This window comes from Podarcis melisellensis (genome assembly GCF_964234715.1).
Source record: "Podarcis melisellensis genome assembly, chromosome: 2".
In the NCBI taxonomy this organism is placed as follows: Eukaryota; Metazoa; Chordata; class Lepidosauria; order Squamata; family Lacertidae; genus Podarcis; species Podarcis melisellensis.
The window spans coordinates 34,690,421-34,715,840 of record NC_138529.1 but is presented as its reverse complement, the minus strand read 5'-3'; the positions used below and the strand labels follow the sequence as shown (position 1 = coordinate 34,715,840).

The 25,420-nt window shown below is 44.5% G+C and overlaps 1 protein-coding gene across 2 annotated transcripts in view; it reads left to right on the top strand.

Moving 5' to 3' along the window:
• Positions 1 to 25,420, top strand: part of QRICH2 (glutamine rich 2) — a 47,732-nt gene that overhangs the window by 4,762 nt on the left and 17,550 nt on the right. For both annotated transcript variants that reach the window (XM_081897514.1, XM_081897513.1), the window contains exons 2-12: positions 6,380 to 6,484; positions 7,210 to 7,281; positions 7,930 to 8,043; positions 11,829 to 13,230; positions 14,190 to 14,284; positions 15,827 to 15,924; positions 18,404 to 18,518; positions 21,463 to 21,711; positions 22,550 to 22,672; positions 24,095 to 24,169; positions 24,494 to 24,658. In XM_081897514.1, coding sequence (XP_081753640.1) covers positions 6,380 to 6,484; positions 7,210 to 7,281; positions 7,930 to 8,043; positions 11,829 to 13,230; positions 14,190 to 14,284; positions 15,827 to 15,924; positions 18,404 to 18,518; positions 21,463 to 21,711; positions 22,550 to 22,672; positions 24,095 to 24,169; positions 24,494 to 24,658 — 2,613 coding nt within the window. The remainder of the gene's footprint in view (positions 1 to 6,379; positions 6,485 to 7,209; positions 7,282 to 7,929; positions 8,044 to 11,828; positions 13,231 to 14,189; positions 14,285 to 15,826; positions 15,925 to 18,403; positions 18,519 to 21,462; positions 21,712 to 22,549; positions 22,673 to 24,094; positions 24,170 to 24,493; positions 24,659 to 25,420) is intronic.

The following is a 25,420-nucleotide window of genomic DNA, read 5'->3' as shown; positions in this document are numbered from 1 at the left end:
TGGAGTACAGATCTAGTCTGGGTGTTTGTGTGCAAATCTGAAGGTGCTGGGATAGGATCTGACAAGTGTTATAGACAGGGTTCCCATATTTCAAAAAGTAAGAACCAGGTCCCCCTGAAAGTTGTTTTCCTACAAAAACGCCAAAGAAACGCAATCTTTTTTTTTTTTTTTTTTTTTTAATTCTCTGTTTATTAAATTTTTTACACAATCATACAATCATCTACAAACCGCAGCAGAACATACAATAGGGGATCAAAAAAGCAAAGAGGAAAGAAAAAAAAAAAAAGGAGAACAGAAAAAAAATAAAAAAGATAAAAATAAAAATAAAAAAGAGAAAAAGCACAAGAAAAACAGAAAAAGAAAGAGGAAAGAAGAAAAACAAAACCAAAAAAGGATAATAAAACATCGTTCCGTACACTGTGACTTCCATCCTTCCCGGTTTGGGTTGTACAATCCTTATAGTTTACTCGCTGATTACATTATCATTACCAATGTTCAAACATTACAGGTTTTAAATTCCATCCACTGAGATTTTCAACATTCCATAAGTCACTTCAACATAGCCCAGAAATTTACTCCAGTCATTTTTTAATTTAGTATTATTTTGAGATCTAATTCTTTGTGTCAGCCTCGCTAGTTCTATATATTGGAATAGTTTCGTCTGCCATTCTTTAACTGTGGGGGTGTTAGATGTTTTCCAATTCTGCGCCAACGCGATCCTGGCCGCCGCCGTGGCGTATTGGAAGAAGTTTTCATCTTCTCTTTTAATCTCTTCTCCTACCATTCCTAAAAGAAACGCTTCCGGTATCTTAGGGAAGTTGTATTTTAAAATTTTCTTTAGTTCCTCATAAATTTGGTCCCAGAATCCTCTCACCACCTCACAGGTCCACCACATATGAAAGAAGTTCCCCACCTTGTTTTTACATCTCCAGCATGTGCTATCACCGGTTTTATACATCTTCCCCAGACTTGCCGGGGTGATGTACCATCGGTACATCATCTTCTCTAGATTTTCTCGGAGAGTAGCACATGCCGAGAACTTCATACCCTTTTTCCATAGTTTCTGCCATTTCTCCTGTTCCAAATTATGTCCCAGATCTCTGGCCCATTTAACCATGACCCCCTTGACTGCCTCATCTCTGGTTTCCCAGCTTAACAATTGTTTATACATTTTAGAGAGGAGTTTGCTATTAGATTCCAATATCTCTACCTGATATTTCGATTTTTTTTCACTTATCCCTGTTTTTTTATGCTCGAGCCACAACGCATTAATCTGATGATATTGAAGCCAGCTGTTTAGTTTTCCTTTTAACTCCTCATAAGGTCTGATTTTCCATCCACCCTCCAGTTTGACTAGGAGGTCCTCATACGTCCATCTCTCCCCCTCTTGGTTTGTTTTTTTGAGCGTTATAATATCTATTGGGGAGATCCACCAAGGCGTACCGCTTTCAATTACTTTTTTATTTCTGTTCCAGGCTTCTAGTAGAGGGCCTCTGATAATATGATTTGAGAAGCTTTTGTGGGCTTTACCTTTATCTTGCCATAAATAAGCGTGCCAGCCAAACCTGGCATCAAAGCCTTCAAGGTCCAGTAGGTCTGGGTTTTTTAAAGTCGCCCAGTCTTTTATCCAACAGAGGCAGGCAGCATCGTAATAGAGCCTTAAATCTGGGACTGCGAAGCCCCCCCTCTCTCTCGCATCCGTCAGCAGTTTGAATTTAATTCTGGCCCTTTTCCCCTGCCATATGAATTTCGTCAGAATTTTTTGCCAGGTCTTAAAACATGATGTTCCTCTTATTATAGGGATATTCTGGAATAAAAACAGTAGTTTTGGTAAAATACTCATTTTGATCGCAGCCATCCTTCCTGACCAAGACAGTTTTAGCCTATTCCAAATGTCCAGATCTCTCTTAATTTCTTGCCAGACCTTGGTGTAATTATCTTCTAATAAGTTTATATTCTTTGGCGATATCCATATTCCCAGGTACTTAACTTTTTTTACTACTTTAATGCCGATCATTTGCTCCAACTGGATCTTTGCCACTTCATCTAAATTCTTCACTAGAATTTTAGTTTTCCCCTTGTTTAATTTAAACCCCGCCAATTTGCCAAATTCTTCTAAGATCTTTACAGTATTACTAACGCTGTTCATTGGTTCCTCTAAAGTTAGCACCACGTCATCGGCATATGCCTTTAGCTTGTACTCTTTCTCTCCGACTTTTATCCCCTTTATTCTTGATGACTCCCTTATTTTATTTGCCAATATCTCTAGAACCATAATAAAGAGAAGGGGGGATAACGGGCAGCCTTGTCTTGTGCCTTTCGCTATTGTAAAAGGGCTGGAGAGGCTATCATTTATAATCAGCCTTGCCCTTTGCCCTGAGTATATTGCCTTTATCCCTTCTAAAAAGGGGCCCTCTATTCCTACTGTTTTTATACACCGTAACAAAAAGTTCCAAGAAACATTATCGAATGCTTTCTCAGCATCAATAAAAATTAATGCTGCCGGGATATCTATCTTCATATCCAGATATTCGATAATATTCACTAAGTGTCTGACGTTATCTTTTAACTGCCTATTCGGTAAAAAACCCACTTGGTCTTTATGGATGGCTCTCATTAAGTACTTCTTAAGCCTGCTCGCCATAATATCTGCAAAGATCTTATAATCATTGTTGAGCAGGGAAATTGGTCTATAGTTTCTTATATCCGTTTTCTCTGTTTCTGTTTTTGGTATTAACGTAATATGTGCCTCCCTCCATGAATCTGGAATCCTTCCTCCCTGGAGGATGTTGTTAATAACCTCGCTGAGCACTGGGGCTATATGATCTCCTAATATTTTATAATATTTAGCAGTTAATCCATCGGGGCCGGGTGCCTTCCCGTTTTTCATTCTCTTAATGGCTTCCCTCACCTCTTCTACTGTAATACTTTTATTTAGGTGTTTTTTTTCCTCATCCGTTACATGGATCCCTCCACACTCTGTCAGGTATTTTTCTATTTCTACTTCTTCCTCTTCTCCCTTCTCATACAACTTTCCGTAAAATTGGGTAAACCTTCTTTCTATTTCGGTTGTTTCTTCCACTATCTTATCCTCTACTATAAGTTTATTTATCACGTTTTGCTTTTTCCTCCTCCTTAGCTGCCATGCCAGCAACTTCCCAGATTTGTTCGCCGATTCGAAATATTTCTGCTTCATGAATTTAATTTTCCACTCTACCTCTTGATTTAGTAGTGCGGAATATTGTGCCTGCAGCATACTGGAGGTTTGTTTAAGTCTATCATCTCCTGGTCTTATTGCTAATTTTTTTTCACAATCTTTTAGTTGGGTAAGGATCTCTTCTTTCTTTTGGTTTCTCAGTTTTCTCCTATGGCTATTTTGTTGTATCAAGAGGCCTCTTAGGACTGCTTTACCGGCGTCCCAGACTACGTCAGGGGACGTACCCTTATTCCAGTTTAAATCAAAATAATTCTTGAGGGTGGCTTTGGCTTTATCTATCACCTCCTCGATTTCTAAGAGGTACTCATTCATCCTCCACCTGTACGGACCTGATGTTTCCTTTTTTATTTCCAAAGCTATTGGGCAGTGATCTGATAAGGTTCTGGGTTGTATTTCACATTCCCTTACTTTTGTCAAAATTGTTCTTGAGACCCAGATCTGGTCTATTCTGCCCCAGCTCTGGTGGGGTTCTGAGAAATGAGTAAATTGCCTTGTTATAGGGTTTTTGTGCCTCCATATATCAATTAAATCAAAATTCTCCACCAAATTACTAAAGGATTTTGGCAGCTTCCCTTGATTCACTTTACCCTTCTTTACATTTCTATCCCATTCCGGTGCTGGGACCCCGTTGAGATCCCCAAGTAAGATTAATTTATGGTCTTCCAATTCTAGTAGTATTTGTTCCAACTTCTCAAAAAATTCAGCTTTATTTGTGTTGGGGGCATAAACCGTTACCACGTTGAGTTTCTCTCCCTGACAGTTAAGTTGAATTCCTAGTATTCTCCCCTCATCGTCTTTACAGATTAGTACCGGGTCCCACTTTTCTTTAACATATATCACTACTCCCCTTTTCTTATTTATACCCGAGTTAACAAATTCTACCCCTAACTTCTTATTTACTAGGATATGTCTATGTTTTTTTGCTATGTGCGTCTCTTGGAAACAGATTACATCATAGTTCTTATTTTTTAAAGCTTTCTCAATTTTATTCCTTTTCAATTTTTCGTTCAACCCATTCACATTCCAGGATAAGAGCTTCAGTGTAACGGCTATTGTTTAACTCTTAAGTGTATTAAGCACTCAGTTCAGTTTTACAAGTTTAAAATCTAGAGTCCTTGTTCCCTAGGACCTCCTCCTCTCCTGCCGCCTCTTCTCCCACCGCGGCATCACTCTCCTCATTTTCTTCCTCAGCGTCTCTTCCTTCCTTTCCCGGCCCTCTCCCCCTCCATCTCTCCTGTTTCTCATCCAGCTCCACCTCCATTGGCCTGTTCTCTATCCTGCCCAATTCCTTCTCATATCTTCTCAAAAATTTCTCAGCTTCTTGAGGATCCAGTAACCTAAACTTTTTATCTTTGTAGAAAAAGGTGATTCCTTCAGGGAATTCCCATCTATACTGTATGTCATTTCTTTTTAAGACCCCTACCACTTGCCTAAACCCCTCTCTTTTACGTAGCAGTCTTGTCGGTATTTCTTTATAGATAATGATGGGCCTCCCACCGATTTTCAGTTTATTTCGATAGCTTGTTTTTAGGATCAAATTTTTCATTTCCATTGAATTGAAGATCACTAGACAGTCACCCAGGAATTTATTTGGCTTCAAGTGTTGAGGTCTCGTTTTAATTCTAAATGCATTTTCAATAGTTTGGGTCACCTCATCTTCTCTTAATCCCAGCCACTTTGATAATTCCTTAGCCATCTTTCCTTTTATGTCCTCATTCCTTTCCTCTTCCACTCCCCTAAATTTTAGGTGTAGTTGTTTTTGTCTCAGTTCTGTCATGGCTAAGTTATCCCAAATCTTTTCTTGTGTTCTATTTAATTCTCTCAGATCTTCCTTCATCCTTACTGATTCTTTTTTCTGTTCCCTCATCTCTTTCTGCATTCTTTTGTTAGAGTCCTCAATTATTTTGGATTTGGTGGATAACTCTTGGATCTTAATTGAGAGTTCTCCTACTGCACCTTCTATTTTTTTGTCAATCATCCCCTGCATTTCTTCCAATTTACTTTCCATATGTAATTCATTTTGCTTAAATTCCTCCTTAATTCTTGCCCAAAGGCTCTCCAAGTCTCTTATTTCTTCTTGTTTTGATAGTCTCCTATCCCCTTGAGTCCCCCCTCCTCTTTTCCCGTCCCTCCCCCACATTACTAGGTCTCTCCCTGTGGGGCTTACACTCTTGTTCTTACAATTCTGCGTGGTTTGTTTCCGTGGTAGTCAAATACAATAAAGGGGTAGGGGAGATAAGAGTTAGGAAGAGAAAAAAAAAAAGGGGGTAGCGGGGGCGGGGACTGGTTTGCGACCAGGGGAGAGCCGTGGGCAAAAGACCCAGAGGCAGTAGGAAAAACCCAGAAGAGGCACCAGAAGGGGGGCGCTCCCACCCACTAGGGGGGGTTGGGGGGCTCGTGTGAAGGTGCGATATAATAGCCCCACGACGACGCCTTAGTATGTGTTGGTTCAAAGGGGGACGGAGTTCCCACCCACGCTTTGCTAATACAGCGTCTCGGAGATTCAGTTCACCAAGGTCCTCAACGCAATCTTTTTTTAATGACTTGCCAGAACAAAGCGCCGCCTTTCAGAAATCCCCCTGGATGTCAATTCTGCCTTTTAAATCCCAGATGTATGGTAGCCCTATTTTAGACGCCTAAGGTGTTCCTGTGCATCAGCACTCTTTCAAAGGCAATAATATCTGAATTTCAAGATAAAGAGTTTGTACCTGCTTGAAGATAGTTGACTTTCTTATACTGAAGTTTAGAAAAATATTGTTGCCTCTGCAGCAAAGCGAATGGTTAAAACATATTGGGCATCAAAAAATTGTTGGAGGTCCCCCTTGCCCTTGCTCAATATGTTCTATCCTACCACCTTGCAGTAGGTGGTGAGCTTTTGGGGGGCTATATTGATGCTGTTCCCTCTTTTCCTCTCTTGGATGTAGTTTATCCTGGGGAAACAGCTCCTCTCCAGCGTAGGCTACTTAGAGTAAAGTAGGAATGGGCTCTGTAAGACCTGAAAATAGGTTTCCTATGTTTTCTGTCTTTGGCAGTCAGAGACATTAGGAAACACATGGTAGCTTCTTGTCAGTTGGAAATTATATTTAGGCTGATATTTAGAGGAGTCCATGCATGCATTCATTCATTCCTTTCACTGATATTGTATCTCTTTTTGTATTCTAGGCCATATCTTTGTTGCAGGATGTAATAGATGAGGCTGGCAAAATGAAGGCAGCCACAGCCAATTTAGAGGATGAAGTACAAAAAATCAAGGATCACTTAGCATTGGTAAACTAGTCCACGCCTTATTTCCTTCTATTTAACCACTTTTCCTGTTGGGTCCACCTAACCCCTCCTGAGTTCAGGAGGAAAGCAACACTGAGAGGATGAGAGGTTCAGCAGTCTGACCCACATGTTCAATGTGTTTGTCAAAGTGGAACTTCGCTCCCATTTTGATATATGATTGGGGAGACCTACTGTTAAAGAAATGGGCTGATTGTCATTGTGTATTATTTGCCCCAGGCCTAGCCATAGGTCTGGAAGTGTTGGAAGAAGTCATTCTCAGCCTTGGCAATCCAAAACTCAACCTGGCATATTCCTAGCAGCCACTGGGATGCTATGCTTAATACTGTGTATTTTTGAGCAATATTGAATACCCAGATACATCCCCAGATGCTATCCCATGAGAGCAATTCAGGTTTCTGGGCTATGCTTTTGTTTCTTTGTTCTCTTGGAAACGTGATGTTTGCTCCTGTCCCCAAAGGCTTGTTGGGAGGAAAAATGGCCTGCTGCGCTATGCATTTGCTGTGAACTGGGCATGCATAAAGGTGCTTGAGTTTTATTTTCCCTACAAGGCTTTTCCCCAGGTGCTCACCTCTTGTATTCTAAAAGTGTGGGGAAAACAAGTTCACTTTTGCAGTGCTCCTTTTACAATATTAGAACATGTTTGCACTCATACATTATTCCTGAGCAGCCTGGGGAAATCCTAAATTATATTTTTCTTCCTTTCGCAGTTGGACCCCCATGCATTTGACGATCGACTGAAGACTTGCTTAAGTGATCAGATAAGTTTGGATAATGAAGTGGTATGTTCCCACACAGCTCCTCTACAGAACACCAGTCTCCATGCAGATAACAACCTCTCCCTGCTGTGTGCTAGTTTTGCAGAGGACCAGATGTAAATTCAGTGACCTATCAGATTGCCATGGTCAATAGGCATTGGCAAATTCTGTCCACACTGGTCCCAAGCCTACTTCCCCACCCTGCCAGTTCCAGCACATCTGCAGTCTCAGACTAGCATACAGTGTTCAATTTGTCCATAGAGGGGAACCCAGCCACTTGCTGGCACATGATTTGTTCATTTTCTGTACTCCCAGCTTTGTGCTAATGTATCAGATTCATAGCATCCGAAGCTGCCTTGAAGATGTACCCTCACTGGTTAGTTCAAGCAGCACCTGCTAATCCCCGTGTGTGTGTGTGTGTGTGTGTGTGTGTGTGTGTGTTGCAACATTCAGTACCTTCCCATCCCCGCCCTGTTGACACTTCTCCAAAAAGGGTTGTCCCATAGTTTGATGTACCCACTAGCTCTTCGCTGGTATGTATCCTAGTCATCTGATACCTCTCCACAGCCAGGGTTCCTAATGAAGAATAAATGAAGGTGGCTGCAATGGCCTCTTCCATACTATTCATTGGGAATAAAGTGTGACCTCTTTAATGTTTTTGTTTGTCTGTAGAAAGACTTAGAGAAGAGGCTGAGCCAGTTTCCTTCCCCAGAGGAGATGAGCAATATGGTGCGGTGGGACGTTCTAGAGGATGTCCTTGTGAAAGGGAAGAGGAGCCCATCTCCTGTGAGTATGATTTGTGTAGCAAAATGAAGATTGGAGGATAAAAGGTTTGCACATGAACGTTTTCTTCATGAAAAATACCAAGACAATGCATGCATCCTTTATATGTTGAATCTCACGTCCTATTTATCCCCTTCACTTAGACCTATATTATTGTGTACAAAAAGAGTTTTCTACGTACAGTCTGTGCACCATGAAGCACATTTCTTCATCATCTTATGGCCAGTTCCAGGGGTGGGGGAAACATTTATTCTGTGCTAATTTTCAGTGGCCTCTGATCAGCCCAATGTGGGTCTTCGTTTTCTGCCTTTTGTATTTAATAAGCATGCAACAAAGTTGATGACAAGCTAGTGTATGGCTCACATAGATTGTTCTGGACCTTTCCATTCACCTCCACTGCTTGCCATCTGTCTGGTCACTATCTTGGCAGATGCTGGATGAAGATACTACTGTACAGGGCTTTATTTGTTCTGCCAGGACTCAGCCACAGCATCCGCCAGCAGCTCAGCTACAGTTTCAAGCCCAGAATACAAAAAGTAAAGCTAAATGAAAGTGCCCTTAAGCCAGATGCAGGGTGCATTTCCCTTGCTACTGAATAACTGCAGAGTATTTTCACACATCAGGAATATTGTTGGGCGGGGTGCAAGGAAAGCTTTTGGAACAGAAAGTGATGTTTCCAAACAGACTTGAGCCCCAACATCTCCCTTTTAAAAAAATAAAAAATGAAGCGCTGAACGCATGACATAAAAATGCCACTTTTTAAGCATAAAAATGGGCAGATACAGAGTACTCTCATAAGGATGGAAATCACAAGTTAATCTAGCTACAAGTGTTCAAAGATTGGTCTTCCTGGACATTATCTGTTTTCCTGGCAGGCATCACTAATCAATCCTGGTGACATCATCTCAGCCTGGCAGCCTGTTTGTCCATATAGCATTCAGAAAGCTAATCGTACTTGCTGAAAAATAGCAAATATTATACCCCAATATAGGTATTTTCTGTGAAGTTGGTAATTGCCAATTGGAAGGTGGCCATGTCATCGTTTTCTGGTGCATCATGGTGAAGCCTGTATCCACATGGTTTTAAATTGGGGACAGTGTGGGAGGTGGAGGGTATCTCCATTTTCCTCATAGGAGGTTGGCTTTGCTTATACTCTCCAGTGCTTGAGCACATGCCTCTTCTAAAACCTCAGAAACCAACCCATCTCCTTGAACAATGCTAGTTCTACCCCCTCCCCTTTGACTGCATCCCATGGCTGAAATGAATGTGTGACTAAGAGGGGTGCTTAATCTCCCACTGCCACCAAAAGAAGGTAAGTGTTTAGAAAGGGTCCTATGTTAGAAGCACAAAGCTGTTTGCACAAGGCCATCTCCAGACATTTTTCTGCCTGAGGCAGAACAACAAACAATGCTTTCCCCCACTGGTCAAGGTCAGTATTTATCTTGTGTATGTTTTTAGCCTGGAACCTGGAGCAGACAGTGATAGTACCAGGTGTGGAGAGAACATTCCTCAAATGGGGAGCCACCCTTCTCATAAGGCCCATTCTCATGTTGCCACCCTCCGCACCTCTCTTGTTGAAGGCACACAACAAAGTTTTTCTGATGATTGCTGTGCCCTGGTAGGTTCATGTGTGAAGAGGCAGTCCAAAAGGTATTGGAGTCCTTAGCTGCATAAGGCTTAATTAGGTCAAAATCAGCACTCAACAAAATCAGAGTTGAGCCCGGAAACTAATTGGTAGCTAGTGTAGTCATGCCATAATTGGTGTTAAATGCTTAGGTCGTCTTGCCCCATGAAGAGTCTGATGAAGCGAACTCTAGTCCGTAAAAGCTTGTGCCATAATAAATTTGTTAGTTATTAAGGTGTCACAAGGCTCTTTGTTGTTTTGATTTGCACTTGGTTCTCCTGTGCATACTGCATTTCCTGGATCTTGAAGAAAAATCTGTGTCCTGAGCATAACCGTGTTGCAGTGTTATAAAGACTATGCAAGTTTGCATTTCTTTCACTTGAGAGCAAAGGCATGCAGGAGTTTGAGAAAGAGAAAAGCAATGTAGCACCTAAACAACAATGTGAGAACACCTCAGGGCTATTGTTTCGGCCCCTGAAGAACATTTAAAACAGTGCAGCTCCAAAGCACCCATTTAGAATTGTTGTAAGCATCATTAATTTCACATTTCCATAGAGTCATAGAGCAGCTAGTGTCCCATAAGGCCAGATAGGGCAAAACTTGCATGCGTGTTAAATGCCCGCATTTGGATATATAGCCAGTTTCCACAAAATAATGAACTGTTTTAAAGTGGTATGATAGATTCATTACTGTAGATCATTTGTGCATGTGCAAAGTACAGATCTAAAAAAGATACCACTTTACTGTAGCATCTTTCCATGGCTTAATGATTGGTTTGAGGCCAGGCTTTGGGCTCTGGGCCCAGCCATTTCTTACCTCCAGACTTAAAAGAATTCAGTGAGCAGCAAAATGAAATATTTAGGATTCCTGACAAAGGTACAATAGCAGGAATTCTAGAAAATTTACCCAGCTACTTGCTTTCTAACCTTTTGGGAAAATCAGCACTTGGTTGGTCTATTCTGAAATGTGCATAGAAATTGTTTCTGGCCAGTGTAATTCTTTGTTCTACATCAGAATCTCAATAGAAGGAATTCACTGCAGTGAAATATTCCCTCTTGGTTTATATGTACTCTGATTCCATGAGTGAGTCTTTCCAGTCTCTCAGTCAACATGGTATAATTGAGTGAAGCAGAGTGTTACTTTTCAGGATGTTTCTATGTCTAAAAGCAAGTCTTCATGATGGAGAATCAGCTGTAATCCATGGGCTCCTGCTTTTTTCCTTTTTCTTATTAAGTGTAGGATCAGGTGTCAGTTTCTGCTTTTTGATCTGAGCAGCAATAATATTTCAGGAACAAAAAGTAGTTCTGACTGAGTGTATGATGGCTCTTATGCATTCCTGCATAATTTCCCTGTAGATCTTGGACAGAGGTAGCATAAGCTAACAACTGCAGAACCAGAGGGATACAGGCTAGGGATTCAAGTATTTGAGGGGAAAGGACTGGTTTATGCCATTCAGTTCTAGTCTTTATTTTCAATACCAGCCTAGACCCCTTGAACATGGCAAGTAATAGTAATGAAAGGTTGCCTCTGAGCACATGCAGATTGTCTTCCTCTCATCAGTGAGTTAACCACAGTTAACTCCCATTGTGGACAAAGGAGAAGCACTGAAGCTTATGAATGAAATTGCCCAGCTGCTGCTCCTATACAAAGGAGGGTTTATGAGCTTTTCAGTAGCGACACTGGGGCGGACTTGGATCATTCACATTTCAGCAGCGCCTTGTGACACTCAGAATGCCATTTCCTATCAAAGGCCTCCTAGATCTGAATCCAGCAATCTTACCTGTTGCACCACGCTGTCCTTGGACACTTAGGAAACTTCAAAAGGCCATTTCTTGTGGCCTTACCCAACTAAGGGCAATCCAGTCAACACCTCAGATTGTGCAGCATGTATTGTTGGTTTGAATTAAGGATGATACAAAACCACTTGACCTGCTCCCAAAGTGACAACGCCCTTGGATTTGCTGAGGGGTTGTGGCATGGGTGCTGGCCGCCATCTTGGATTTGCTCTGGTGCAGCCCTGCAGTTGAAGGTGGTGGTAGTGTTCCTGATACACAGTGGACATGAGATGTTCTTATGAAGTCAACTGCAAGATGTGAGATGCCTGTGATAATGCCCCAAGCTAAAGCCACCCCTGCTTTTGTCACTCCTCTCTATATGTTTCTAGGTGACAAGTCCAGTCCAACACTCCCCAACTGATTCTGCGACCTCTCCAGAAAGCAGAGCCACTCCTGGATCTCCAGGAACTTTGCCTGGCACTCACAGAAGAGAAGGAACACCGGCTGGTGCACCAGGGGCTCCAAGAAGTGCTCCAGCAGGCATTCCTGGAGCTCAGCCAGGCCAGCCTGGTGTTGCTGGTGCTCCAGGGACCCAGCCAGGAGCTCCTGGGGCCCAGGCACCCTATCCCGGGACACCTGGGGCCTATCCTGGAACCCCTGGAGCCCAAGCACCCTATCCTGGGGCTCCTGGGGCCTATCCCGGAGCCCCTGGAGCCCAAGCACCCTATCCTGGGGCACCCGGGGCCTATCCTGGAGCACCCTACCCTGGGGCACCTGGGGCCTATCCTGGTGCTCCTGGAGCCTATCCTGGAGCCCCTGGAGCCCAAGCAGCCTATCCTGGAGCACCTGGGGCTTATCCTGGAGCACCTGGGGCTTATCCTGGAGCACCTGGGGCCTATCCTGGGGCTCCTGGGGCCTATCCTGGGGCTCCTGGAGCCCAGCCTGGTGCTCCTGGAGCCCAGCCTGGTGCTCCTGGAACCCAAGCACCCTACCCTGGGGCACCCGGGGCCTATCCCGGAGCCCCTGGAGCCCAAGCACCCTATCCCGGAGCACCTGGGGCCTATCCTGGGGCTCCTGGAGCCCAGCCTGGTGCTCCCGGAGCCCAACCTGGTGCTCCTGGAACCCAAGCACCCTACCCTGGGGCACCCGGGGCCTATCCCGGAGCCCCTGGAGCCCAGCCTGGTGCACCTGGAGCCCAAGCTCCATACCCTGGGGCACCTGGGGCTCAACCTGGAGCACCTGGGGCCCAGCCTGGCGCACCTGGAGATGAAACAGCCTATCCTGGAGGCCTGGCACCCTATGCCGGAGCCTATCCCGGAGCCTATCCTGGAGTCCTTGGCGCCCAGCCTGGTGAAGCCTTCCCTGGAGGCGCTGTCATTCCATGGATACAAACTGGATTTCCCGGACCCCCTCCATTCTATCCTGGTTCTCCTGATGCCCAAGCTGGGTACCTTGGTCAGCCTGGGATTCTTTGGCCCAGTCCTCTTGGTTACCAGCCTGGTGAGGGGGCTGGTGCGCAGCCTGGAATGCAGCTTGTATTGCCCCCTGGGCCTGTCCTTGGAGCTACACCTCCAGCATCTCCGCTGCTCTCCGCCCCAACCCCCATGCCACTGTCCGAGTCTGGCTCCACTTTGGCCCCAGCCCGCTACTCTGAGACTGTGGATGCCCTGCGGTCTCTCGCTCAACTGACGGACTTGTACTATGCTCTGCGAGACCAGATCAGCCTCCTAGATCAATTCAAGTGTGGCTATGCCGATCTCCGCAGGCTGCAAGACTTCCTCACAGATGCACGTATGTATCACGTGTGTATCGGTTTCCTGGGTTTCTGTTTTAAATGGCAAATATCTGGAACCTGCTTCGGCAAATTTCCAACAGGTTGGGCAACCATTTTTTTCTGGGAAGGAAAATCTAAAAATGTTAGCCCACCCAAATGTTTGGAGGGTTGATTTGGGGGTTAGAGCTAACCTTTTGGACGTTTCCTGGCAGCATTTCTTGGACAGTATGGCCAGTGATGATGGGCATAATGTCTGGAGGGTCAAAGGTCACCCATCCATATGAGGAATGAGCATGTTCAGTGGGCACACTGCAGGGAGGCTAAATGGAGAATCTGGAAGGAGGCTTGGCAGGAACAGGAGCTTTCCATGTTTTAATTCCTACTTGTATACAGTCATACCTTGGTTCTCGAACGTAATCCATTCTGGAAGTCCATTTGACTTCCAAAAACATTAGAAAACCAAGGCTCGACTTCCCATTGGCTGCAGGAGCTTCCTGCACTCAATCGGAAGCTGCGTCAGACGTTCGGCTTCTAAAAAACATTTGCAAACCAGAACACTTATTCCGGGTTTGTGGTGTACGGGAGCCAAAACAGATGAGTACCAAGGCATTCGAGAACCAAGGGACAACTGTATGTACTAACAGCGAACTTTCGTTCTGTGAGTGCTGAATCTTATTTAACTAAACTGGCATCATCCACCCACAAGAGGGAGCTATAGGCTTGTTTGTGGGGAGAGGGGGGAACCCCAAAGTTTGCAACAACAACAACAAAAACTGAAACCCCCAAACAGTGTGCACTGATACTGTTCAATGCAGTTGGAATGGACTGTCCCTAAAGAAGTGGGGGGAATGGGATGGACTATCGCTACACAGGGCATGGCTGTTTGACTGGAGCCCTGAATTGGACACTACAGTGTTTTGTCACCTGATGGCTCACTTGTATATATTTATAATTCTACTGTGTTTTTGCTGGATAGTTTACCGGAACATTGCTCTCATCCCACCTGATCTTCCTGAAAAGCTTGCTGCACTCCAGGCCATGGAAGAAGACATGAAAACTGAGAAAGAGAAGGTAGGGGACTGTCAGGGAGAGACTATGCTGCCTTATTTGCAGCAAGAATGTTTTCAATCAGGTTTTCATATAAGAGGTATGTCCCAAGAAGCATCCTGTTCTTAGAAGCCATCAAAGCATATCCAAAACATAAAGTTCATTGTATCAGCACTCAACCTTTAAAGCGTTATGAATGGAATATATTTTGACCAACTTCCTAAACACCAAGGTGTGGGGGGGGACTTTCTTGAAGTTGCGCAGTCAATTGACCATCATTGACAAGCACCCCCAAACCCAGCCCTCCAGATGTTTTGGGACTACAACTCCCATCATCCCTAGCTAACAGGACCGGTGGTCAGGGTTGATGGGAATTGTAATCCCAAAACATCTGGCGGGCCAAGTTTGGGGATGCCTGCCCTACTACTTGAAACAAGCTTCTGAGTATCAGAAATCCAAGCCACTTAAATTGAAAGCTGAGATTTTGAGAACTGTAAGCTGGTTTGCATGCTAATTTGACGGCAGAACTTGTAGAAATGATTTTATATTTCTGATTTCCTGCAATTCATCATTTCTGAATTACAGTGATGTTTGTTAGCTACAGGAGGTACCAGGTGCTCACAATTCCTACCATGGATGAGATCAGTGAGATGCACTTTAGTTTTTGTTTTTTTCTGTGCTTCTGCAAACTGCAATTTAAAATAGAATGTGCACTAGCTGCTTGAAGCTCAGTGGTGTATTTGGGTGGTCCCAGTGTGGTTCCCCTGTCTGTCTGGGTCACAGTGACCACCTAACTTCACCAGGCTTAGTTTGATCCTGCATCCTGCTGTTGTCATTTCCTTGAGTCTCCTGCTGACGCTTTGTCAATTGCTCAGGGTCTAGTTTTGCTTGGTTGTAGCAGTAAACATGTGCTGAAAATAAATCTGCCTTCAGGATCGTTAGAGGGGATTGTTATTTAATTATAATTGCCCCCCTTTTTTCCTGAATATGATGACAGTATTCCCAATGTCAAGCTTAAGCTTTCTCTCCTTTTTTGCAATTCTTAGTTCCTTTAACAGGGGAATTCATCGCTCTACTATTTTCCCTTTACAACATTACTATTGCTCATGATCTTCATTTAAGAAACATATAACCTTTTTAGTATATTCACAATGTAGTCATACAGTTTACTTTTTGTTGCTGTTGTTGAGGTGTCTTTAAGGGTCTTTAAAAGACGTGCTCTGTTTTATTTGAGATATTATGGGTGGTGGTTAATCTTCAGCCTGATTTTGTGACTCTAAACTTGAAACTCAGCCAGTAGAACCCCAATGTTGTGAATAATGATGATGCTCCAGTTACCAATGAATCAGTTTAACATTCCTCATAGGAAGCACTTTCTTAATTTCTAGACCTGAACCTTAGCTCTGATATATGTGGATGTAAACTATCTATTGTTTACAACATGGGGAGGTGAGGATGTGCCCCTTTCTCCCAGGGACTCTCCATAAAGGAAAATTAGTGTTTCATGACCAAAGTTCTTCAAGGCAAGAATGGCTTTTGATCCCCCTACCCCAATTGTGATTCTAGTTAAACAAGATCCAGAATGTACTTGAAGGAGAGCTGGCAGAAACAGATGACAAACTGGAAGGAGCTGGTCAGATCAACATGCAGATAGGTTTTCTGAGGTAAATAAGTAGCCACTATACTGAAGGAAGCCACCTAGTAGGCGAGTCCAGTCTCAGTCTTATCAGCTAAAACATTGGCCTGTCATGTTTGGTGTCACCACAACCAGCTTAATTGTGGAGTTACATAATTGTTTGCTGTACAGTAGGAAGCCAGAATGGGATCTTTACCAGTTAATAGTTCCATGGAAGTTGAGGGGTCTTTCTCAAAAGTGCAGCTGAAATAAGATGCCACAAAGAATTGCTCAGTGAAAATTAGAAGTGGTTTGAAATTTCACTGGCTTTCTAGCATATACACACTAAAAAAAGGAAGAAGAATTCAACTGAATTTTTTTCAATCATATTTTGGAATGTCATCAGTATTCTTTCCCCCCAGGCAGATTAAATAGAAAACTCTGTGTGTGGAGCAGCTTTTTCGGACCTGGTGTCCTCCAGATGTTTTGGACTATAACTTCCACTAGCCCCAGCTAGAATGGCCAATGATCAACTTCCAACGATGGGAGTCATAGTCCAGCAACATCTGGAAGGCAGAAGGTTGGCAAAGTAGCTCCTTCGCTTTATAGCACCAATGTACACACAGAAGAAGGGATGCGGGTGGCGCTGTGGGTTAAACCACAGAGCCTAGGACTTGCCGATCAGAAGGTCGGCAGTTCGAATCCCCACGACAGGGTGAGCTCCTGTTGCTCAGTCTCTGCTCCTGCCAACCTAGCAGTTCGAAAGCACGTCAAAGTGCAAGTAGATAAATAGGTACCACTCCAGCGGGAAGATAAACGGCGTTTCGGTGTGCTGCTCTGGTTCGCCAGAAGCGGCTTAGTCATGCTGGCCACATGACCTGGAAGCTGTACACCGGCTCCCTTGGCCAATAAGAGATGAGCGCCGCAACCCCAGAGTCGGCCACGACCGGACCTAAGGGACCCTTTACCTTTACACACAGAAGAGATTTCAAACACAACCACCCAAACCTGTTAATTTGTAACATAGTTAGAAATTACTTAAAACATTTTTATGCTGCCATGTATATGTGAATGTGCAGAAATGAGTTTTGAGAGGTATTGTGACAAGGCCAAACTCTTAAAAGGTGTGAGTACACCACAGAAAGGTCTTGCATCCCCCAAATAAATCATGTGTGGGGAGATAGGGAGGCCTAAGCAGCTGCTTAAGATTGGACCCAGTAGATGGAGCTGAGGCTTGGCAGAGGTCAGCGTGGAAGCCCCTTTTCCAGTTCTGGCATCCCTCCTATAAAAGCACACCATACATTTAAAGCACCAGTATACCACTTTAACCGTAGTGGCAGGCTTCTCCCAAGGAATCATGGGGGTTGTAGTTTGCTAAGAGTGCTGTGAGTTGTGAGCCTACCGCTCGCACAGCCACAGTTCCAGCACTCTCTTAATAAACATCAGCGACCAGTATATGAGTGCTTGTGAGAAGATCATGGATGCTACTGACATGCAGTCCCTCCAATAGTATGTCTCTGGGTGTGAGGAAGTGTGATGTGACTTCATTGTTTTTGGGGCTTCCTTTGTTTTATTGACTGGCACCTTCTGAGGGCAGGAAAAACGATCACCTCACTTCACTCTGCCCCCACATGTAACTAGGATGACTCAGTTATGGTTTGGCAGTGTCTGCATCTATCGCTTGGGTGCCAGGAAGGAAGGAAGGAAGGAAAGACTCAAATGATGGACTCGATCCATGTTGTTCCTCTCGGCAGGAGCTTAATTACAATTGTGTGGGAAATGGCCCCCATGCCTCTTATTGTAAGTGTGAATGTGCTGAGGAGCCCAGCACTCCTGGGTCAGAATCTCTGAAAGAAGGAACACTGTGTAGATATATTGTGAGTCTTATAAATTTTGATGGATTCGCCGTGTTCTGAAATATGGAACATCTTTTATGTTCTATTGTACTCACAGTTTTCTCATGTTAATTTTTAAAAGTATTAAAAGTTTTTCACAATGCAATAAGATAACAACTACAAACAGAACAAGTAGAATGTGGAGAGTGAACTTGCAGTTTTCTAAGGGACAATTGCCATAAGAAACACCTGGCATTCCTAGGAGACAGTTGTCATTTGTAAACCTTAGAAAGAGATATTTTAAGCTCCACACCCCCAAACTTAAAGTTCTCTAATTCACAGCCATGAAGGCCCCTGCAAGTGGTCTGTCTTCCTCAAATTGATTCTACATTTCTGGAAAAAAGTAGCTAGAAGTCAAATTGCCAGGATGATTTCACATATTGTTGGGGCATTTTGCAGTGCAATGTGACTTGATTACAAATAAATATGCCAAAGCGAACCCCCTACCCTCAAAAGCTGGCCAAGAAGGTGCATTTAGGGAGTTGGTTGTGGTCTAGTTTCAGTGACCCCAGTTTACCCCAGAACTGTGTTGTGAGTGTTTCTGATTTCCTAGAGACCCACACTCCAAAAACGACTTTCTTTTTCCTGTTTGGTGAGTAACTCCTCTCTATTGTTGTTGGCTTTGCGGTACAGAGCAACAGTGCAGGATATAGAGAAAGAGCTAAAGGAGCTCAGAAACAAGCAGGATACGGGGAAAGCCAAGCTGGAGCAGTCAGTGACCGACACTGCCATCTACCTGCAAGAACAGGTCAGCGAGTGGAAATGTGAGGTCTTTCTTCCTGGCTGCCAAGAATCAGTCACATGGTTTCCCCTGTGATTTGGTTTCAGATCTCCTCTTGAAACATATGTGCTTTGCAAAGGCTCTGTAGAGGTGGCTCTTTCACAGTGAGAAGAAAAGCATGACACTTTCTAAGGCAAGAGCCAGACAGGGCCAAATCTGCTTGGAAATTCTAGGAAAGAAGATTGGTCTAAGTTCTTCTGCTGACTCCTTAAGCTGACAGCCACCTTGTAGTTAGCCAGGAGGAGTAACAGTAAAGAGGGAGTAAGAATCCCTTGCCAGTGATCAGCTTGCCAGACATGCTTCTTCAGCTTGCCCTGAAGAAGTACACTCCTAAAATTGTAACTTTCTTGTACTATTGGGTTCAGCTGTGTCATTGGGTTTGCTAAGCAGGAGTTTTCAATGATGCTATCCTCGATTTAATAAGCATGCCCTGCTGTGATGTGGGGAAGCCCACAACCCTAGGAACAGTTTTGATCTAATTTGGGAGGACTGATTCCACTTTTACAAGTAGATAGGTAGCTGAGAGTTCTCTGGGCTGGCTTAGGATACATGTCCCTGCAGGAACCCCACAGTTGGTACATGGACAGCTGTCTGTTTTTATTTTTAATGAAAAGCTCTCTTCCTAATCCTCCAGATAAAGCTCTGGCCGCTTCTGCTCAGTGGGTCAGACTCTGGTTGCCTTGCTTTCCTGCTGCCTTGCAGGGCCTTTTGCTCTGGAGTTGCCAGTGTTTTGAACCAGCCCCTGTGGCTTTCTGCTTTTAACAGCCATTTGTTTTGCAGCTATGAGCAGGTATTAATCTTTGGCTCCATGTTGTGTAAAGCATCACCTGCTGTTTCCCACATACCGAACCTCTTCTAGAGGTATAGAGAAGGAGGCCACACTGTCCTGTTCCTCTCCCCCAATGGTAACCCTGTTTCTTTCCCATAGCCATCCAGCTTAGTTTTTTGGAATGCTCACTTTCTGCTGTTGTGGATTTGTAAGGGAAGTCCTACCCACCCATAACCTCTTATTGGCTTCCCACTGACAGTCAGATGAGTAGCCTGACTTTTGACCACGCAGCATCAAAGGTGATGAGATTAGTTCATTTGTGTCCCCCCCTCCCCCACCAAGCATCCCCTAAATCATCTATGCAAGCCCAAATGTGGGAATTCCCAAATAAAGTGATGGAGGAACCATGTCGTCAACAGGCCAAATCCCAAAGGAGGTTTTCCCCAAAGAGAAATGGGGTTCTCTAAGCCTCTGTCTGCTCCTGCACACTTCCACATTTGAGGAAGCTGTGGGAGCTCAGACCCAGTGGTGCTCCCTACATTTCACGCTGTTGGCTTAAGACAACCTGAGTTACTTTTAAAACTGAAGGGCAAGGTGCTAAAATGCCCCGGGTTGCTTCCCATTAGCGATTGCAACAATGAAACTGTAAAAAAGTTACCAAATAATTACTAAAACATCCACTGCATTAAGCAGATTGAAGAGGCATGGACTAGTAAAACGGTATTTGCTTGGGGAACAGAAAGGTTCGGCAGGAATAGATCCTCGGTGGAGCAAGCATTCCACAGATGGGGTGCCACCACAAAAAAGGCTCTTTCCCCAGCCAGCCACCTTCACTTCTAAAGTCAGGAATACCCAGGGAAGGGCTTCAGAAGGAGATCTTTGGGCAGGTTCCTGCCGCACTCCCCAGGGAACCCACTCCTGCCATGCATTCTCAGGGAGCTTCAGAGCAGCTGCAGCAGCCAAGGGCCTCACGTTTCTGACACCTTTATGATACCCATTTGTAAACAGATGCAACTTTGCCATGAGCCACACCAGATGGGAATGAGTGAAGTGCAGAAGGGTGGCAGTGTAGCCACAGCCTGATCCTAAAGGGGTCCGTGTTAGCTAAAATGACATCAACAGTGGCACAGAAATCCCAGGCAAATGCCCTTGGCAGTAAGAGATATTTGTGAGCGACTGTGTAGAGGCAGGGGGAAAGGGAGGGGACTGTTGAGTGTCTTGTGTTGGGCAGTGAACCGGCACATGATGAAATAAGTGCCACTCCTTGGCCACTGAAACCTCCATCCCCTCCCCTTTGACAACCTGAGAGCTAAACCAGAGATTGCGCTAAATGCATCTGTTCAAATTGCAAGGGGCCAAGGACCAATTTTCATTGGGCTGCAGAACGTGCAGAAGACTGGCTTAGCTCTTACAAACCCCCATAGTCCTAACAAAAATCATTTTCACAAATCTTGCTATTAACTGTGTGTGGAAGAGCTCCTACTGGCACCAATGAAAGCTTCCCTTCCAGAGTGAATAGAAACTTTGGCTTCTAGGGTATATGTCATGTCAATATATAGAGAGCCAGTGTGGTGTAGTGGTTAAGAGCGGTAGTCACATAATCTGGGGAACCGGGTTTGCGTCTCCGCTCCTCCACATGCAGCTGCTGGGTGACCTTGGGCCAGTCACACTTCTTTGAAGTCTCTCAGCCCCGCTCACCTCACAGAGTATTTGTTATGGGGGAGGAAGGGAAAGGAGAATGTTAGCCGCTTTGAGACTCCTGAAGGGTAGTGAAAGGCGGGATATCAAATCCAAACTCTTCTACTCTTCTCTTCATATTGGTCCGTGAGAGTTTAGCAGACCCTGCTTTCTAAAACTTCCACCCCGTCTCTAGTTATGAGCTCTAGAAACTTTTATCTCTTAAGATGCCACTGGGATTCTTGGCATTATGGTTGCGTTGCCAGACCCTTCCTGCTCCTGCCTGAAAATAATGTAATAAATTGTTGTTGGTGTCTTGAGAGACAATGGAGTGGGCCAATTAGAGCAGCACGATATAGCTGCCGCCACCCGTACTCGACCCCAGTTCTGTGGAAAATAGGAAACATTTTGTCGTCTGACTCCCTTGTCTAAAGCTGGACTCCTCCTTCTCTCCCTTGCCCACAGTTAGACAAGCTTAGAGGTGTCATAGAGAACATGATGGCTTCCTCGTCCACACTGCTGTCCATGAGCATGCCGCCTACCCCGGAGCCTGGGGTGGCTCAGGTCCAGAGCACATGTGCAGCTTGCAGCTTAGATGTCAGTGAGAAGGTTAGCCAGCTGTTCAAGCGCTATGAGCAGCTGCAGGACTTGATTAACAACTTCATGTTAAGGCAGGCAGAAGGCAAACTAGCCAAGAAACCCAAGCACCGCCAGGTAAGGCCGGCGCAAGAACGTGACCTCAGGTTTCCAGGAGGAGGGCAGAGGGGGGAGTTCAGGGGGCTCTGTGTGGATGCTGAGGCCTGATCTGAGACTTAGTGGTAAGGCCTAAAGAAGGCTCATTTTGGGAGTTACGTGGTGGGAAGCTGCGGGACACTGAGGCTTGGAAGCAGAAGCTACAGAATTGTAGAAGGGTTCTCCAAATGCATGAGTCAACCTGCTGTCCTCAGATGGCATTATGGGTGCAGCTGCATATATTCATATCATTTATTATCCTGCCCATCCTTAGAGACGGGATCTCTGAATCCCTCTCCCATCCTCCAAAGTGGGATAGAGAGATTCTTGTCCTAGGTAACATAAGCAAGGAATTAAGGAGGATTGAACAAGCCACCATACCATAGATAATGGTTATGTCCATGGCTTTTTTGTGATTCTGTTTTCTCATATGGCATCTTTTTGTTCTTTGTGCTCTGTAACAAAGTGCCAGGATTTGTGCTTGCTTTTGTATGCTGAAAGTGCATTAATATCAGCACCTAGGGGCAGAATGGAAGTACAGTGCAACATCAATGATAACTAGGGGCAGGCGTGAGAACAACACACGTGTTTCCATCCAGAGAGGAGACACATGCAAAGGCAGAACCCATGGGTGTCTGCTCCTAAGTACAAAGTTTTTGCTTGATGGTGTACTGTCATCTTCAGGCTGTAGTTCTGATCCAATGTAGATAAAATACGCATTGCACCAAAACGAAAGGGAATTAACACACTTGGGGAGGGATTTAATTAAGGAGACCCATGTCAATGTTGGCTTTCATTACTTTGTTGCTTTTGCAACCAGGATGAAGAGATGCTCAACCAGATCCAAAGCACCATCCTGCAAGTTCAGGATGACTGTGAGAAGCTGAACGCCACTGCAGGCACTCTTGTAGAAGATCATCGCCAGAAGCAGAAGGAGATCAGTGTAGGTGATCTTGACGCCAGGTTACAGGGTCAAATGACATGGGACATTCCCAGTGTTGTTGCTTCACAAGGATTTGGTGGTGCTTCCTCCAGAGGGAAGCAGCTGGCTCTCCTCCCTCTGTTTACTGTCGAGAGACAAAGCAGGTGACTGAGGCCATGAGACTATAGCAGTGGTAACAGTACTGGATATCCAGCTGGGTTTGTTGGCATTTGGTCCAAGCAGCTACAAATCAATCAGCATCAGCATCAGCAAATCACCTCTTATAGCAGATGTTTGGTATTCGGGCGGGGGGGGGGGAGCCTGTTCTCCAGGGGCCATCATGTTCCCTGCCACCAGACCCCTCATGGGAGAACCAGCTGTATAATAAGCCACCAAGTAGCTGCCAGCCAGATTGTCCAAAGAAAAAGGTGTGATGCTAAGATGTGCAGTATTTTGGCTCCTTGCTGCTGTTGAAAACAACTTTGTTTTTTCTTACAAGTGGGTAAGAGTTCTACCTGATGTTCACTAAACTTTGGTAGGGTTGCCAGGGGCCCCATCAAATCACCCTGTTGCCCTTCTTGGCAAGTGAGCGTCCTCCCACCCCCACTCTGCCCCCAGTATCGATTCCCAAAATGTTGAGCTAGTTAACCTAAAGCATGCTTTGTCAATACACTAGCCTACAATCTGTTATCAGTATCACTCGAGAGATAGAAGCACAAGATGGCTCACTTTGGAATGAGAGTTGTGTGATTTGCAGTATTTGGACGCAATGAGACCTTGCAGAACATGTGCTAGTAAATGAATATATATATATAATTTTAAATAAAAGTGTAGTGGGAATGAAGAACTCTGTGGCCTTCCAGATGATGTTGGACTACACACAAATCCCATCATCTCTGATCTTTTTTTTTCCCCATAAATTTTTATTAAGTTTTCTTTTACAAATAATTTTGACAACCGTGTTTACAAATTTACGATTTTTTGAACTTCCACCAGCACCTCCCTCAATCATCCATTTTTCATATCTTTACGCATTTTCTATGTAATATTGCCGATTTGAAATTAACCTTCCATCTCAGTTCCATTCTTACAATATACCTTATATTATCACAAAGCCTCTTTAAAACCCACTAGCGTTGTCTGTTCATCACATATAGTTTTCAGATATTCCGTAAACTTTCCCCAGTCCTCAATGAATTTGTGATCTTTCTGATATCTAATTTTTCCAGTCATTTTGTCCAATTCTGCATAATCCATAAGTTTCATTCTCCACTCGCTCAAAGTCTCTGAGTGATCATCTCTGATCATAGGCCATGCTGCCTGGGACTGATGGGAGATGAAGTTGGAAACATCTGAAGGGCACCAGATTCCTCTGCCCTGCTGAGTAGGAATGTGAGTCTCTGGGTAACCACCTTTGATTACTTTGCTTTGTGTTCTTTACAGATGTTGTTCAAGTCCTTGGAGAGACTAGAAAATGTAAAAGCAGACAAAGACAGCCTTGTGATGGAAATCGATGTGGTGAGGAGTTGTACTTGATAACACATCACAGTTATCCCATGCGCATCGAGCCATGGCTTGGTGCTCCTGCATAAGCTCTGCTTGCAGAGGGAGCTAGCGTATGAAGTAGATGGGGCCTGGATTCTGCTCCCAGCTCTGCAGCCAACCTGCAGGGCAGTCATTAGCAGTTTGAACGGGGATTCTGGTGCTTGCCATCCTTATAGATTGGAGGGAGATGCTCTCTGGACATGCACACTCAGAGCTACTGATGGGAAGGGCGGGGGTGTTCTTTGCGATACAGATCCGACCAAGGATATGCCCCCATCTTTCCCCCTACTTTTCCAGAAAGCAGATAAGGCTGCCCTTGCTGCGAAGGTCAGCCGTAGCCAGTTCGATGCCACCACGGAGCAGTTGCATAAGATGATGCAGGAGCTGTTGAACAAGATGGCTGGGCAAGAACAAGATTGGCAGAAGATGCTTGACAAACTCTTGATTGAAATGGACTCCAAGGTAAGCAAGGCTCTTGCCTTGCCCATGATTCACAGCCAGGCCAATGAGGGCATCCCAAAGTGCCGAGAGCTTCCCATGTTTGCGGTTCAGTGCTGTGGAATGTGGCTGGGAGTACCCAGTGACTCATGCAGAAGCACATCCCTTTCTGCCCTGTTCCCAACACTTACTGTAAGTGTTTATGCTGGTGAGCCAGCCATGCATGTCTCATTGCTCGTGCCTGACCCTGCCAATCAGGTGAGCCAGGGTAGGCTGAAGGGTAGGAATACACATGATTCCTGCCTCTAAATACTAGCTTCTAGTTTGTTTCTGGACACAATTTGAAATGTCAGCTTTTACCAGTAAATCTCTATAAACAGGATGTCTGAAGTAGGGATGGACAGGCCAGTCTAATTGTCAACCAATGCGTGTTTTACATGTGTTTACTTGTGGGTCCCATTCTATCCCATTTCTGCATCAATCTTTTTAATGCATTTTTTAAAATGTTTAATGTGTTTGATCACATAAAATACATATTTGTGTATGAACTTTGTCCTTAAATACACATTTTTGAATGCATTTTAGTATTTTTATTATCTTTTACCTGAGAACTATATTGCAAAAATTATAAGGGTGCAAAAAGTGGAGGATAATTGTGTTCTAATCTGCTGTCCAGGAATGCAAATCAGACCAGGTCACTTGAAAATGAAAGGCCAAGTGAAATAGTTGAGCACCCCTAGGCCAAAGGCATGCCTTCTCCTATAGAAACCTGCCTGTTCATACCAA